The sequence below is a fragment of the Montipora capricornis genome, chromosome 14, assembly GCF_036669925.1.
Source record: "Montipora capricornis isolate CH-2021 chromosome 14, ASM3666992v2, whole genome shotgun sequence".
In the NCBI taxonomy this organism is placed as follows: Eukaryota; Metazoa; Cnidaria; class Anthozoa; order Scleractinia; family Acroporidae; genus Montipora; species Montipora capricornis.
Window position 1 is genome coordinate 9338003 of NC_090896.1, and position 15000 is coordinate 9353002.

A 15000-nucleotide genomic window follows, 5' to 3' on the forward strand; every position below is an offset into this window, starting at 1 on the left:
GCACAATTCCTCTTGTAATTCTTAAGTGTCAAAAGACTTATTTTTGTAAACTTTCGCATACTCACCCTGAAAAACGTCGAACCTGGAACTTTACAAAATTGCCATCAAAACTTGCAGGATTTTCAAGGTCGCTGGTAATTTCAATCCATTTCTTGCTTTCTTCATCTGAGCTAAGAAAAAATATCCTGACTCGACAAACTGAAGAGTCAGCAATATACTCAGGATCACGTCCATGAGAAATTGGCAACTGAATTGTAACAGGCCTCAAGAATTCGGCACTCGGAGGGCCCAAAATACGTAATATCGGTCCCGAACACAAATCGAGACTATCGAATTCATCCTGAAGAACTTCTTGTACCTGAGGAAGAGAGAGAGCAATGCCAGAAGTGCAATTACAGCTGCTTTGTTATAGTTTTTTTCTGCTTAGAAAAAGTTGGTCTTTTCACGGCATTTTTCTGCTAAGTAACCTGATCAACTGGCGAATGAAAACAAGGCCGGAGGTGACCTTGGGTATGCTTTGACACAGATCTAACTTGTATCCTTAGCAACATCTAAGTCATGTTTTCAGCCTATCAGAAGATTAAGGTTTTTCTGCTCCCTCATGAAGTGTCCTTTGAACCACACATGAAAGCTTTTCTATCTAAAGTTCTTAATTCAATCCTGTTAAATACAAAGCTATGTACAATTTGTCATATCCAAGATGATAAATGCTCGTTTTGCAAATTGCAACCAGAAACCCTTTTACCACGTCTTTTATGATTGAAAACACGTGCAACACTTCTGGAAGAAATTTGAATACTGTTTCTATTTATTGGCAAAAGAATTCAACCATCTTACTCTGCAAGATTCCATTAATGGAATAATTTATTCCCTATATTTATGCCCTTTCAGGGCTCGAAATTAGGAAAAATTGTCAGTCTCTTTTTTGTGCCTACAAACGAGACGAAACGAAAACAAATTTTAGTCGCAAAACTAATTAATCTCCTTGATTAATAAACGACTTAGGATAACAAATAATTAACAGAACTGCGATTTTCACATTGCTTCAACAACTTCCATGCCGTCTTACATAACATTATTTGAACTGAAACTTGCAAACTAAGTAACCTGCAATGCGTGGTTGCAGCAACAGCAACGATCAAAACAATACCTAATAATAGAAATATGAACCTAGAAATTTCACACAATAACATTTATGTTAATCGTAACGGTTTTCTACCTCCTGAATTATTGGTAAAACTTAAAGTGCTACGATGATCAAAAAATCATTTTCTTTTTTTTCTTCAGAGTTTGAAAGCGTGTTCGTTTAACACCTGACTGGTAAAATTTTGAGCTTTGAGTTTTATCCAAAGGCTGTTTATTTTGAATGCAAGGTTTGGATTTCATGGTCTGCCATTACTCACGTTCAAAACTAACCGATGGGACCTCAGAGGTTTGGATCTAGCGAATTGACGTCATTTACTCACTGGCTTAAAATTTCAGCGGGTAAACGCAACTTATTATATATGCAAAACACGAGTTTAAGCCCGAAACTCCCGTGCTGCATATTAACTCAGCTGCGTACACACGCATTGCATTCTTAAACCAGTGTGTCTTTGACGTCATTTTCTCCTAAACCCAGCTCTCTCAAGATTTTAAAGTTAGTAATGGCGGACCAATAAATAACAAAATGCCAGTTAAAATCAGAACTTAAAACTTGGGTCACTTAGTGTTAAGTTAACATAGTTTTGAAATCCAAAGAAAAAGAAGAATTGTTTTTCTGGTCGCGGTTGCTTAAGTGTAATCTTACGAATTTGGATGCCGCGCGATCAATTCTTTGCTTTTCGAAGGCTTGAAGTCGATCAGGCAAAAAACTACCTTCGCACGTGTTCCACGCACGGCTAAAGAGACAATGGTACCTTTGTTGACCGTTCCACAACTGGAGGCAGTAAAGTTCAGCTTCAAAGGTAAAATATCCGGCTACGAACTTCGAGTTTCACACACGTTCGACAACTGCCTGCCATGTTTCCCGCTGGGGCCTGGGCCTAGTCCAAACCGACCTACCCCGTGCCAATTCGCTAAAGTAAGACAACACTTCAGTTGTAGTACATAGACAAATTGAAAAACTTAGATATCCTTCACAAAGGAAAAAACCGATAACACGGCTTTAGTTATTATTGCCAACGAGTCAGGCCTTCTGAAGACAGAAGGCCTGGCGAGGCGGCAGCTTATAGAGCCGCGAGAAGATTTTTAGGCGGACGAAATCTCAGAAGCGCTTCAAATTTGAGTGTAATGTAGACCAAAAGCTGTAATGTAGACCAAAGCGATGAAATGTTGACCGTAGCGATAACCAATGAGAGTTAAGCACGAGTACGCCGCGTGATGTTTGCAGCCGCCAGATCACGCAAGCTTGGCTCGTTGGCACTTTAGCGACAGCTATAACTAGTAAGTAGACTTTAAAAAAATATGTTAATGTACTAATGCTACTTTTCCCTTTTTCCACAGTACGGTAACTAAGTGTTAAGACTTGCCTTCTTCTCGTCATGCAGGTCATCTTCAAGTATCACTGAATCAGTTTATTAATAAACATTACTCGTACTGAATTGACAATTTTAAACTGATTTAGCTGGTCTTAGGTTATTACAATCTCTATAGCAGCAAGTCAAGCATTTTCATTTACAAAAACGTGGTCGCCTTTGTCGCTCTCCCTTAGACTTATCTCGCGCAAATCATCGGTCAATTGCTGGTGTTGGGTCAAATTCAGACACAGGTAAGGCTTCTGAAGAGAGCCGAATCAAATCCTCCAATGTTGACACATTTAGTGTTGCCCTTGTGCTGCTTTTTATTCTGTTTTGGGCTGAAACAGCCCTTTCGCATTCGCATGAAATAGGGAGGACAAGCACGATCTCCACCATCGGCGTTTAATTAAGTATCTGCATTATAACCGCACCGCGCACCGGTGGCGCAGTTGGTTGAGCATCAGACTGTCATGCGGGAGGTCGTGAGTTCGACTCTGGCCTAAACAACACTCAGGATCTTAGTTAAATAACTGAGGAGAAAGTGCTGCAGAGCCTCATTGGCTGTCGAAACAAAGGATCTTTTGTTCTCGTGGTTGACATATTTGAATAACAAAAGCAATGTTTGTAAACAGATATCTTCTCTATACCCAATATCAGAAAACAAAATGAGGTAAGCATGGAAACGAAGTCAACGCCAGCCTCATTCTCATTCAAAGACCAGGTACACAAGTGCAAAAACGCCTTGTGTTCAATTCTGAGCATTTGTCTAAACAAGAGTGTAGAAGAGCAGGTTATGGTTTAAAAGTAATTACAAGACCAGTCTAAGTGAATGCTCCAAACGTAATGGACAAATGGGCCCGGTTTAGTCAACCTGCGTGTGTGGGTGTAAGTGGGTGTAAGTGGGTGGGGTGGGGAAGGAACCAAGAGGTTGAAGGAAACGGGTGACTAACATATTTTTGAACATTTATTCAAATCCTATCGTTTGAATTCTGTTCTGAAACAACTGAGTTAAAGATCTTACTTCTTGGCAATTTGTAAAAAAACGTTTAAATGAGAAATCTTACAAAAGGTTTAATTTACGGCTTTCGTTTACAAAACCGTCTAATATCCACAGTCACAATGAACGACTTTCGTGCATTCTCCATCATGAATTATTGGCCACTCCCCATAAGGGATTTTCAGGGACAATCACACACAACAGAATACAACAACAACAACAACAACAACAACAATTAAGAATCCCAACTGGCCGGAGGCAAACCAGTTGGCTATTTACATGTGCAGGCAAGAAGTTGAACCAGGGACTACCAGGAACAAATTCAACGAGTGGTCAGAGCGGGTCTTGAACCCGGGATCTGCAGATCCCAAGGCACGCGCCCTAACCACTGGGCCACTGGGCAATATAAAGATGTCATAACTCACCTTCAGTTGCAAAGGAAGCTTTGTTTTGATTGGAACGGATTTTTTAGGAACTGCGATTGTCACGTCTGGATAATCAGGGTGACTGAATGTGCCGCCATTGACTGTAATGGTGTATGCTGGAGATAACCTCAGACGACAAACCACAGCGTACGTAGAACATTCTGTGATGTCAGCTTGCACCACAGGAAAGGCGAAATCAGGAATGTCGATTGGAGGTGGATAATCGTCAACGATATCTGCAATATAAAAAATTAATTAATTAATAATAATAATAATAATAATAATAATAATAGTAACGACTTAATTTAACGAGGTTAACATATTTATTGGTGGCCCAGTAGTTTTTATGATGGCCCTCAATCTGATCGAATTGGCATTTATAAATGTTGCGTTTTTAGGAAAGGGGAAAACCGGAGAAAAACCTCTCGGAGCAGTCTGCAGAGAAAAGAACCAACAACAAACTTTACCCGCATATCGCCACGAGTCCGGAATCAAATCGGGGCCACAGATGCGCTCATTTAGCTAACGCTGATGATCCAGGAAAAAAAAAAGCGTTACCCGAGAGGCATCGATAGTCCTCACTTCCGTCTACGTCCTCCCATTCATTAGTTGAAGCATCGGTCAGCCTTTTAATCACCAGTTCGTAGCCTTTCAGATCTGGAGCACTGTGTGAAAGAGCCAGTTTCACTTCGTTGTTGAATTCAAAAGCCTCGGCATCCGTATTGGTATATATTTCAATCACATTACTCACGACGGCTTCGTGCTCCCCGAGGGGTGGTGAAAGGGCATTACATTTCCATCTGTGGACCATTATTGTGGTGGGCTCAGACACAGCATCTGGGGGGAATGTAAGGTGAACGGCTCCAAGTTTAAGGTCCAAATGGATGCCCACGCTTGTCACTATTCCTCTGCAAAAAAAGATCATCTTAATGTGAAATATTATATTTACGGCGCTTTGCAGGCCTACAAAAATAGAGCTATAGGAAAGGTTGGCTTGACATCATAGAATACGCGTTGACAAAAACGTACGCAATCGTGTAGAACTGCCGTTGACTTGTTCGGGTAGAACCAGTAGTCGGGTAGAAATGCCTTTGTCAATGACAAATCCAAGTTAGAAACGTCCGTTACAAATACACACAGCATTAAATAATGAAAGATACTGTTTTCGCTTTTGTCAATGTACATGTCCTGCACAGGGTTACCATCGAGCTAGCCTGCGTAGCGAGCGTTCCTGTTCGACAGAAGAGCTTCTATAAAATGATTCTCCGCAAACTGGCAGCGCGAAAGTTGGGGCAAGAGACTAAGGGGAAGCTTGCAAGAAGACCCCCTATTTTTGAAAAATGACCACCTTTTTAATGGTTGACTTGACACATGCTGATTGACGTCTTATTAACAAATTAGCCAATAACAGATAACGTCGTTAACACATGATGAAATTTAGGAACATAACTCGTACAGAGTTCGATGGGTAGTAAGGCCGCTAAATGCAAAACTCCACCAAAGCTGACCATGAAAACATTCAAGAGGCTTTAGTTGCGAAGGTTCAGTGGTTGACGAAATGAATCGTGCTAAATCTCCTGGAAATTAGAGGAAAACCACCTCGCTAGTTTGATAATCCACAGTGCGTTTTTGGTCAAATCGTCACGAAATCGTAGATGAAATAGCAAGTAAAAGTGATTAAAAAATCGCATGACTGTGCAATCGAGCCGCTTTCTTCTCACAATAAGAGAAGATTTAACAAAGGAGCTGCGCAATTGTCTTCATCTTGTCTTAAATCACGATATAGAACTCAAGCATACAATAGGTAAGGTAAGCAGAGAATTTGACGAATACAGTTTATTTCCTTGATCCTAAAACAGTTATAGATTCAGATGGTTTGCAGGCATTTTATTAATTCATCCTGGATAAATATAAAGTGTCTTTCACAAGCGAACGAAAAGCTTACTTCAGTCCAGTCCAAACTTTTCGACGACAATAAGCGCTGCCTAAGTTTTGTTAAAGGGGCTAGGTCACGCAATTTTAGGCAATTTCAGCACTGATCGAATGGTCATAGAATTAACTAAAATATCAAAATAACTGCTAAAAACTATAGAAGAACTCTAACAAAACACAGGGAAGTCAAGAAGGGACATGGATGGACAAAACTGGAGAGGATTGACATGGATTGAATTTGGGTAAATTTGAAAAACGGCGGCCCACCTTTTTCCAAATTTATATCAGTCTATATCAAAATGTCATTTACACAGCTGGAAAATCATTCTCAGTTGTTATGTGGCCGTGATTTTGCAAATGAAAGACCCTTGCTCTGCCAGTTTGACGTTTAGAGCTCATAATTAACAAAATGAAACAAAATTACCTAAAATAGCATGACTTATAGCCCCATTAAATAACGAATCTTTTGCTTTTAGTGAATTTATAGAAACGCTTAATTATCCATAGCGGCTTCAGCAGCGTAAATTATATTGAATTTCCCTTGATGGGTATCGTCCAAGCAGTCCAGATTTTCATTTAAATCAGAGGATGCCATTCCCATAGAATTTACCTCAACCACTTACTTGACCGCGTATGATGCTTTGAAATGGAGAAATTTACGACGATACTCGAGAAGCCTGTTCTTCGTTTCTTTTATTTCGAACTCCGCACATCATAACAAACATCTGAAATATTAAGTTTTTTTTTCGAATCCTGTCGGCAAAACGGCCATTACATCTATACATGCAGTTAAAAGATGGCACATTGACAGTTCTTGTTCCCTTTTCAATGTAAAACCGAGCCCCGATTCGCTCAGCTTCAACACACGATTCAAAACCTTCCACATCTTCCGCCATTGTCGTTTTCACGCTAGAACTAACAAGAAGTATTTTGCTCGAAAATTTGTCACCTGTCAATAATTTTGACTGCGCCCCACCAATCAGAGGCCCCCGTTCGTAGGCGAACAGGTTTTTTAAAAATAGGGTGTTCTTGCAAGCGTTCCCTTAGTCTCGCGATCCAACTTTCGCGCGACCAGTTTGCGGGAAATCGTTGGGAGCTCTTCTTTCGAACAGGAACGCTTGATACCATCGTGCCATCTCTATATGTCCCAGACCCGTCGGAGGCACAGTCCTCCACGGCCTACTACTTCCACGATTCGGCAGCCATTTTGTTTTGTATTGTTTAAAAACTTAAGATATTATGGGAAGCTCAGGGGGCAAACTAATACATGTACGAATTCACACCCCTGGGCATCCCATAATAGCTATAGGAACAATATAATTCAAAATGGTCGCCGTATCGTCAACGTAATCTATTTGCTTTCTTCCTCGACCTAATCCCTTAAACATGTTGTCGTAGGTAAAATAATACGAATCTCTTCAATGCACCCAAGTTTTGCTTAGGGTATCTGGACTCCCAAGTCTTAGAATACAAAATGCAGGTCTAGGAAGCCAAAACACTGCGCCTTAATTTGGAACAGGTAAGATGAAATATTTGGATCCCTGGACGGGGTACTCGGATCCTGTGATCCTAGAATTATGGCAACGGTGGCAAAAGAGAAATTCTTTACACTTTGTTTTCACTATTGACACAAGCATAAGTTCAAGCAACATACACAATTTCGAGAAGTGTATAGATCAATCCGTAGCTTTCCTTAGAACAAAAAACCCTAAGGACTCTGCGTGTGTTTCTTGAGTATTATATATGCTCGCGTTGCTTATAGGAAAAATTAGCCCTAAGAATCCATCGAATCATATCGATTCAGCAACGTGACGACTCACTCGTATATTCGTGTCTTGACTGGGTCTTCCTCGACTGATTTTTCTGGTTCGTGCTGTTCCAGTTTCAAATCTTCCAGTAACGGTTGAATAACACCTTCGCCAACATCACCGCCATTGTTGTCGCCAATGTTATCTTCCTGCTCGTGGTGCTCTTGTCCTAGCGTGTCAATCCCCTCTGCTTCAAGAGATACTTCATCTTCATTTCCTCCAAGTTCTTTCTCCTCATCAAGCACCTCCTCGTCTCCCTCTTGCTTGTTCCCTTCCCCTTCCTCCTCCTTCCCTTCTTTATCACCAACTTCATCGTCGCTATCGTCATCAACAGCAACAGCCATAGCAGCGTCGATGTCGCTCTTATCCCTTCTATCGTCGTTGTCATGACTCGATGCTAATAAAACAGAACGTAAACTACTTCTTAAACTCGGTGGTAAATATTCTGGCCACCACACTAATGACTTGTAAAATGCACAAATTACCACGTTACGAAGCGCAAACAAAACGCACCAGTGGCTCAGTTGGTTGAGCACAGGGCTGAAATGTCCAGAAATACACGCAATTGCAAAACTAAAGAACACACCACCAAAACATTTGTAACAAAAATAGCCAAAAAGTAGCGAAAATAACAAATGAAGGGAGCGACAGCAGCAACAATAACAATTCTTCAAGGCGGGCAAGGGAAGGCAACCCCATAAATATAACGAAAATAACAAAATCTTAATAGAGCAAAAATATCAAATCAAGAAAGCGAGACACACCAAAACAGCAATTGTTGAAGACGTACAAGGGAAGGGGGCCCCACAAATAAAGCGAAAATAATAAAAATAACAAAAGTGGCGAAATATCAAATCAAGCAAGCGAGAGACACAAAAATAACAAGGGAAAAGGGCCCAACAAATATAACGGAAATAAGAAATACGGCGAAAATATCAAATCAAGTAAGCGACAGACACAAAAATAACAATTCTTTAACGCGGAAGAGGGAAGGGAGGGAAGGGAGGGAAGGGAAGGGAGCCCCAAAGACATACCAAAATTGTAATGGTTTAAGACGTACAAGGGAAAGGGGCCCCACAAATATAACAAAAATAACAAATACGGCGAAAATATCACATCAAGTAAGCGACAGACACAAAAATAACAATTCCTTAAGGCGGAAGAAGGAAAGGGAGCCCCAAATTTAGATCTTTTGGGAAACGCGATATAATCATGGGTGATGTTAATATCGATCTCTTAAAATCTGGGACATCTTTTTTCAGCCATGATTTTTAATCTTCCATCCAAAGTTGCTACCTCATACGTTCAACTGATAAACCAACGTATATCGCGAAAATATCAATTCAGGCAAGAAAAGGACGCAAATGGCACACCTAGCCTAAAAAGCAGGTAGGGATAACAGGGCTCGTGCTAAATAATAAATAAAAGAACATAAAACCAACGCACAAATAAGTACAATACCATGAACCATGTTCCACAGTTTGTCCACGAGCTTTGCACACTGTTTCTTCCAACTGAACTTTTGTTCATAAAATTTTCTTATCCAGGTCATCTCATGAAGTCGCTTTTGATGTTTAGCTCTGACATTATCAATTTTTTCTGCCCACGTGGCAGGATCATTTGAACAAACTATGCAAGTGTCTCCAAAGTCAATCGCTTCTAACGCTCTTGCAAATCCTGAATTACTTCTCACAAGAATTGGTAAACCAGCTGATAGAGCTTCAAGGGCTACAAGACCAAATCCCGCTGATCTTGAAGGCATGATAAAAAGATCGACTTCACATAAGAGATCCTTCATTCTTGCCCGGCTCTGCACAAATTTTCGCACTCTCAGCTGCTTATCCGTAATTCCATAATTAAGAAGTGTTCTCCTGACCTCATCCTGCTTCCCATCAGGGGCACCCACAAACAGAAGATAATAACGTTTTCCTTTCAGGCGTTGATCAGCAAATGCCTTAACAGCAATGTCATATCCCTTCAGCTCAAATTCCTCTTCATCTCCTCGCCCACACAACAACACAATAAAATCATCATCACTCTCAACTTTTGCTTTTTGAACCAAAGCCACAAATTCCCTATTAAACAGACCCGGAACTATTTCAAAAATATTCTCCTTCTTCTTGCACCCCTGCAAATAGGGCGAGTAAGCCTTTTTAAGTCTTGGTCCCACTGGAACAACAAGGTCAGCATATTTGCAAAGACCAACCTCATCCCAGAGCTTCTGCTCACCCCTTAAAGAAGGATTGTATTTGCGGAGGTCTTTTGGAGCAGTATGCACCATGTGCACCCATTTACAGTTTTGGAATTGTGCAGAACGTTTTATGACCGTAACTTGCCGGCCAAGTTTTACACCATGACCAACAACAACATCTATTTTGTGATCTTGGGGTGGGAAGCACAACCAGTCAAGAGGTTCACTGAAGCCTGGTTGTCGCCGTGCATCAAGAAGATTGATCCCAAAACTTTGGGCTGCCCTTTTGTCTTCATCTCTGCAAGCACCCCCTGGAACCAACACAGAAACTCTGACATTTGGCTGTTGTGACAGATAAATTGCAAGCTCTCTGTTTAATGTTGACAACCCCCCAGCCGATGAATTCCATTCACTCCCTAAAAGAGTAATGTCCAGTGCTTCCTTGCTTGGGGCAAAAATCTCCTCTGCTTTAAAAGAAACTTCTTGTGACAAGACATCAATTCCAACTGACGGACAACTGAAATGGTTTACAATATAAACACTGAGTATTAACAGCATTTACCAAATTTTACAGCCAAATATTCATCCTGGTGTGAGGTACTTTTGGCTAACGTTTAGGGGGTGGGTGATAAGTAGTGAATGGGCAATGGACAAATGATGTTTGCACAAATTTACCTTTGTTACTTTCTAGACTACACAACCAAAGAATGGAACGGGTATGGTAATAAATTTCATCCACTCAACGTGTCGGTCAACGCAAAAGTCAACGCAACACTTAATGCGTCAGCCGACACGTCACCGACCTGTCTCCGACACATCACCGACACATTCACTAAAACACACTGGCGTATTGACCAACACGTTGGTGACTCACGACCAACGAATCAGCCGACACATCATCAACATTGGCAAAACAACCCCAAATTCAGATAGGGGCGCACACACAAAAACTGTGGAAGGCTTGTGAGCATTGGTTAAGAGAAAGCTGAAGTCAATGTGTGGCACCCTGTACCAACACGTGCCGAGCTACATACATGTACTTGGACAAATTCATATGGTTCAGAAACTTTGCTGCGGCTAGATCATTCAATCAGCTGCTGCAAGACATTGATCGCTGAACAGTTTCCATTACAGTGAAGGAAACGAGTTAACAAAACCGCTCCTTTAGGACCCACCACATTTATAAAAGTAAGTGACCAATAAAGAGTGCTCTTTTAACAAAGTCTTTAGTAGTTTTATACAAAAGCAAAACTATTGTCAAATACTTGTGAAATGTTCGTGGCTAGTCTGACGCGGCGTTTCGTCTCGGCCAAGAGACTCTTCAGAGACCTTTAGAATTCAAAGGCAAACTCGTTGAGCATCGCGCCCAAAGTCCCGTTCGCAAATTCTACATGTTGACAGTCTGGCCCTCTATCGCAGAAGGATTCCCAACCGTGTAATCACGAGATAAATTTATTTTCTTTCTTAATGTGCCAGTTATTTCATTACCCGATTCAATTTGATTAGTGTGTGCGTCCACTGGTAACTTCAAATGATTGGCATAACTAAACAAAGCCATTTAACATGTATTTTTGGGGATTCGATCAATGTAGGAAGAACTCATGAGGATTGGGTTAAGTTAAGAAAACAAAATGGCGTCGAAAGCGTTGAATATAAAAATTGCTTATTTTCAGCCACGATATGACAAAGTTACACCAATCCGTAGCTTTAGCTAGAACAACAGTCCCTAATTAACTACAAATTAACGAGTCTCCGTGTATTTCTTGAGTATATGCTCGCTTCACTGGGAAAAAGTAGCCCTAAGAATCCATCTAATCATATCGATTCAGCAACGTGACTACTCACTCGTATATTCTTGTCTCAATTGGGCCTTCCTCAACTGATTCTACTGATTGCTTTAGCTTCAATCCGTGGAGCTTCAATCCGTGGTGCTTCAATCCTAGTATAAAAAAGTAATTAAGTGAGTATCATTATTTACCCTCGGATTTTAAGAGTAGCTGTAGTAGCTAATATCTCCGAGCATTGAACAGAATACCTTTTGACAATCCCAACTTGCCGGAGGCAAACCAGTTAGTTATTTACAAGCACAGCAAGAAAATTGAACCAGGGACTTCATGTACAGTGTACCTGGAACAATTTCAACGATTGGTCAGAACGTGTTTTGAACCCGGGATGTCCCTATCTCAAGGCAAGCGCCCTTACTCATTTCCTCCAAGTTCTTTCTTCTCCTCAAGCACCTCCTCCTTCCCCTCTTGCTTGTTCCCTCCCCCTTTCTCCTTCTTCCCTTCTTCACCACCAACGTCATCCTTATCATCATCATCATCATCGTCATCACCAGCAACAGCAATAGCAGTGTCAATGTCGCTGTCATTGCTTACATCGTCGTCGTTGTCATGACTCGATGCTAATAAAACAGAATGTTAACTATTTCTTAAACTTGGTGGTAAATATTCTGGCGACCACACTAATGACTTGTAAAATGCACAAATTACTACGCTACGGAGTTGGTTGAGCACAGGGCTGAAATGTCCAGAAATACACGCAATTGCAAAACTAAATAATACACCAAAACATTTGTTAAGTACTTGTGTAACAAAAATAACAAATATAGCGAAAATAACAAATGAAGGAAGCGAAAGCAGCAAGAATAACAATTCAGCAAGACGGTTAAGTGAAGAAGACCCCACAATTATAACCAAAATAATGAAAATTACAAACATGGAGAAAATAACAACTCAAACAAGCGACAGCAGCAAAAATAACAGCTGTTTAAGACGTACAAGGGAAGGCGGGCCACACAAAAATAACGAAAATAACAAATATCGCCAAAATATCAATTCAAGCAAGAGAGGTACGCAAATGGTCTACATGTGAATTTCCTAACTGACAATTTTTTAAAAAAGCCACAGATATTCAAAACTCGGAAAAATGCCGACCTGTGGCAAATTGATTATTGTTAACTTCACAATAACACTCAGACATTGACAACAGACAAGACAAAACTTGAGGGAAGTCTCAACAACTTTTGTCTAAGATTGTAGGTAATCAGAACATGTGGAAAGCACTATTCACTTGTCTGGTATAATACTAATAAATATTATTGTTGTCAAATTAATTATATTGCTGCCACCTCCTCTTTTCCCTTCTCAATCCAAATGACCAAAAAAACCACACCTACATGTACATGTAAGTACTGTAGCCTACACAGGAGGTAGGGTTAACAGGGCTTGACTACCAATTAATAAATAAAAGAAGACAAAACCAAAACACAAATAAGTACAATACCATGAACCATGTTCCACAGTTTGTCCACGAGCTTTGCACACTGTTTCTTCCAACTGAACTTTTGTTCATAAGATTTTCTTATCCAGGTCATCTCATGAAGTCGCTTTTGATGTTTAGCTCTGACATTATCAATTTTTTTTGCCCACTTGGCAGGATCATTTGAACAAACTATGCAAGTGTCTCCAAAGTCAATCGCCTCTAACGCTCTTGCAAATCCTGAATTACTTCCCACAAGAATTGGTAAACCAGCTGATAGAGCTTCAAGGGCTACAAGACCAAACCCCTCTGATTTTGAAGGCATGATGACAAGATCGACTTCACAAAAGAGAACCTTCATTTGTGTGCGGCTCTGTACAAATTGTCGCACTCTCAGCTGCTCATCAGTAATTCCACAGTTCAGAAGTCTTCTCCTGACCTCATCCTGCTTCCCATCAGGGGCACCCACAAACAGAAGATAATAACGTTTTCCTTTCAGCCGTTGATCGGCAAATGCCTTAACAGCAATGTCATATCCTTTCAGCTCAAAGTCCTCATCATCTCCACGCCCACACAACAACACATTGAAATCATCCTCATTCTCAACTTTGGCCTTTTGCACTAAATCCCCAAATTCCCTATTAAATAGACCCGGAACTATTTCAAAAATATCCTCATCCTCCTTACACCTCTGCAAATAGGACGAGTAAGCCTTTTTAAGTCTTGGTCCCACTGGAACAACAAGGTCAGCATACTTGCAAAGATCAACCTCATCCCAGTGCTTCTGTTCACCTCTTGAAGTAGGATTATCATAACACTTAGATTTGCTGAGGTCTGCTGGAGCAGAATGCACCATGTGCACCCATTTAAAATTTTGGAATTGTGGAGAACGCTTCATGACCATAACTTGCCGGCCAAGTTTTACACCATGACCAACAACAACATCTATTTTGTGATCTTCGAGTGGGACGCACAACCAGTCAAGAGGTTCCCTGAAGCCTGGTTGTTTCACTGCATCAAGAACATTGATCCCAAAATTTTTGGCTGCCTTTTTGTCTTCATCTTTGAAAGCACCTTCTGGTACCAACATAGAAACTCTGACATTTCGCTGTTGTGACAGATGAATTGCAAGCTCTCTGTTGAATGTTGACAACCCCCCAGACGATGAATTCCATTCACTTCCTAAAAGAGTAACGTCCAGTGCTTCCTTGTTTTTGGTGGAAATCTCCTCTGCTTCAATAGAAAGTCCTTGTGACATGATGTGAATTCCACCTGACAGACAACTGAAATGGTTTACAAGATAAACAATGAGTATTAACAGCATTTACCATATTTACAGCCAAATATTTATACTGATATGAGGTAATTATGGCAAACGTTTAGGAGGTGGGTGATTAGTAGTGAATGGCCAATGGACGATTGAAGTTTGCACAAATTTGCCTTTATTACTTTCTAGACTGCACAAGCAAAGAATGGAACAGGTATTGTAATGAATCTTATCCGACCAACATGTCGGTCAATGTAACGGTCAACGCGACAGTCAATGCATCAGCCAACACATTCAATATTAAACCAAACTGAAGTGTCAACCAACTCACAACCTGTGCATCGGCCGACACATCATCGACACTCACAAAACAACCCTAATCCAGATAGTGGCGCACACACAAACACTGTGGAAGGCTTGTGGGCATTGGTTAAGAGAAAGCTGAAGTCGTTGTTGGGCACCCTGCACCAACATGTCCCAAGCTACTTGGACGAATTTACCTGGTTCAGGAACATTGCTGCGGCTAGATCATTTGATCAGCTGCTGCAAGACATAGATCGCTGAACAGTTTGCAGTACAGTGAAGGAAACGAGTTAACAAAACTGCTCTTTTAGGAACCAC

The 15000-nt window shown here is 40.8% G+C and overlaps 1 protein-coding gene and 1 long non-coding RNA gene across 2 annotated transcripts in view; both read right to left on the reverse strand.

Annotated features, from left to right (window-relative positions):
• The window catches only part of LOC138031347 (uncharacterized), a 31334-nt gene extending 16985 nt beyond the window's left edge, over nucleotides 1-14349 (reverse strand). Inside the window, exons 1-7 of the mRNA XM_068879053.1 lie at nucleotides 13137-14349; nucleotides 11697-11790; nucleotides 9122-10368; nucleotides 7673-8057; nucleotides 4479-4828; nucleotides 3921-4156; nucleotides 66-358 (exon numbers count right to left, since the gene is read on the reverse strand). Of these exons, the coding sequence (XP_068735154.1) occupies nucleotides 66-358; nucleotides 3921-4156; nucleotides 4479-4828; nucleotides 7673-8057; nucleotides 9122-10368; nucleotides 11697-11790; nucleotides 13137-14202 (3671 nt within the window). The 5' untranslated portion in view covers nucleotides 14203-14349. The remainder of the gene's footprint in view (nucleotides 1-65; nucleotides 359-3920; nucleotides 4157-4478; nucleotides 4829-7672; nucleotides 8058-9121; nucleotides 10369-11696; nucleotides 11791-13136) is intronic.
• Nucleotides 14346-15000, reverse strand: part of LOC138032970 (uncharacterized) — a 4606-nt gene continuing 3951 nt past the window's right edge. Inside the window, exon 3 of the long non-coding RNA XR_011128528.1 lies at nucleotides 14346-14395. This is a non-coding gene — a long non-coding RNA (uncharacterized lncRNA). The remainder of the gene's footprint in view (nucleotides 14396-15000) is intronic.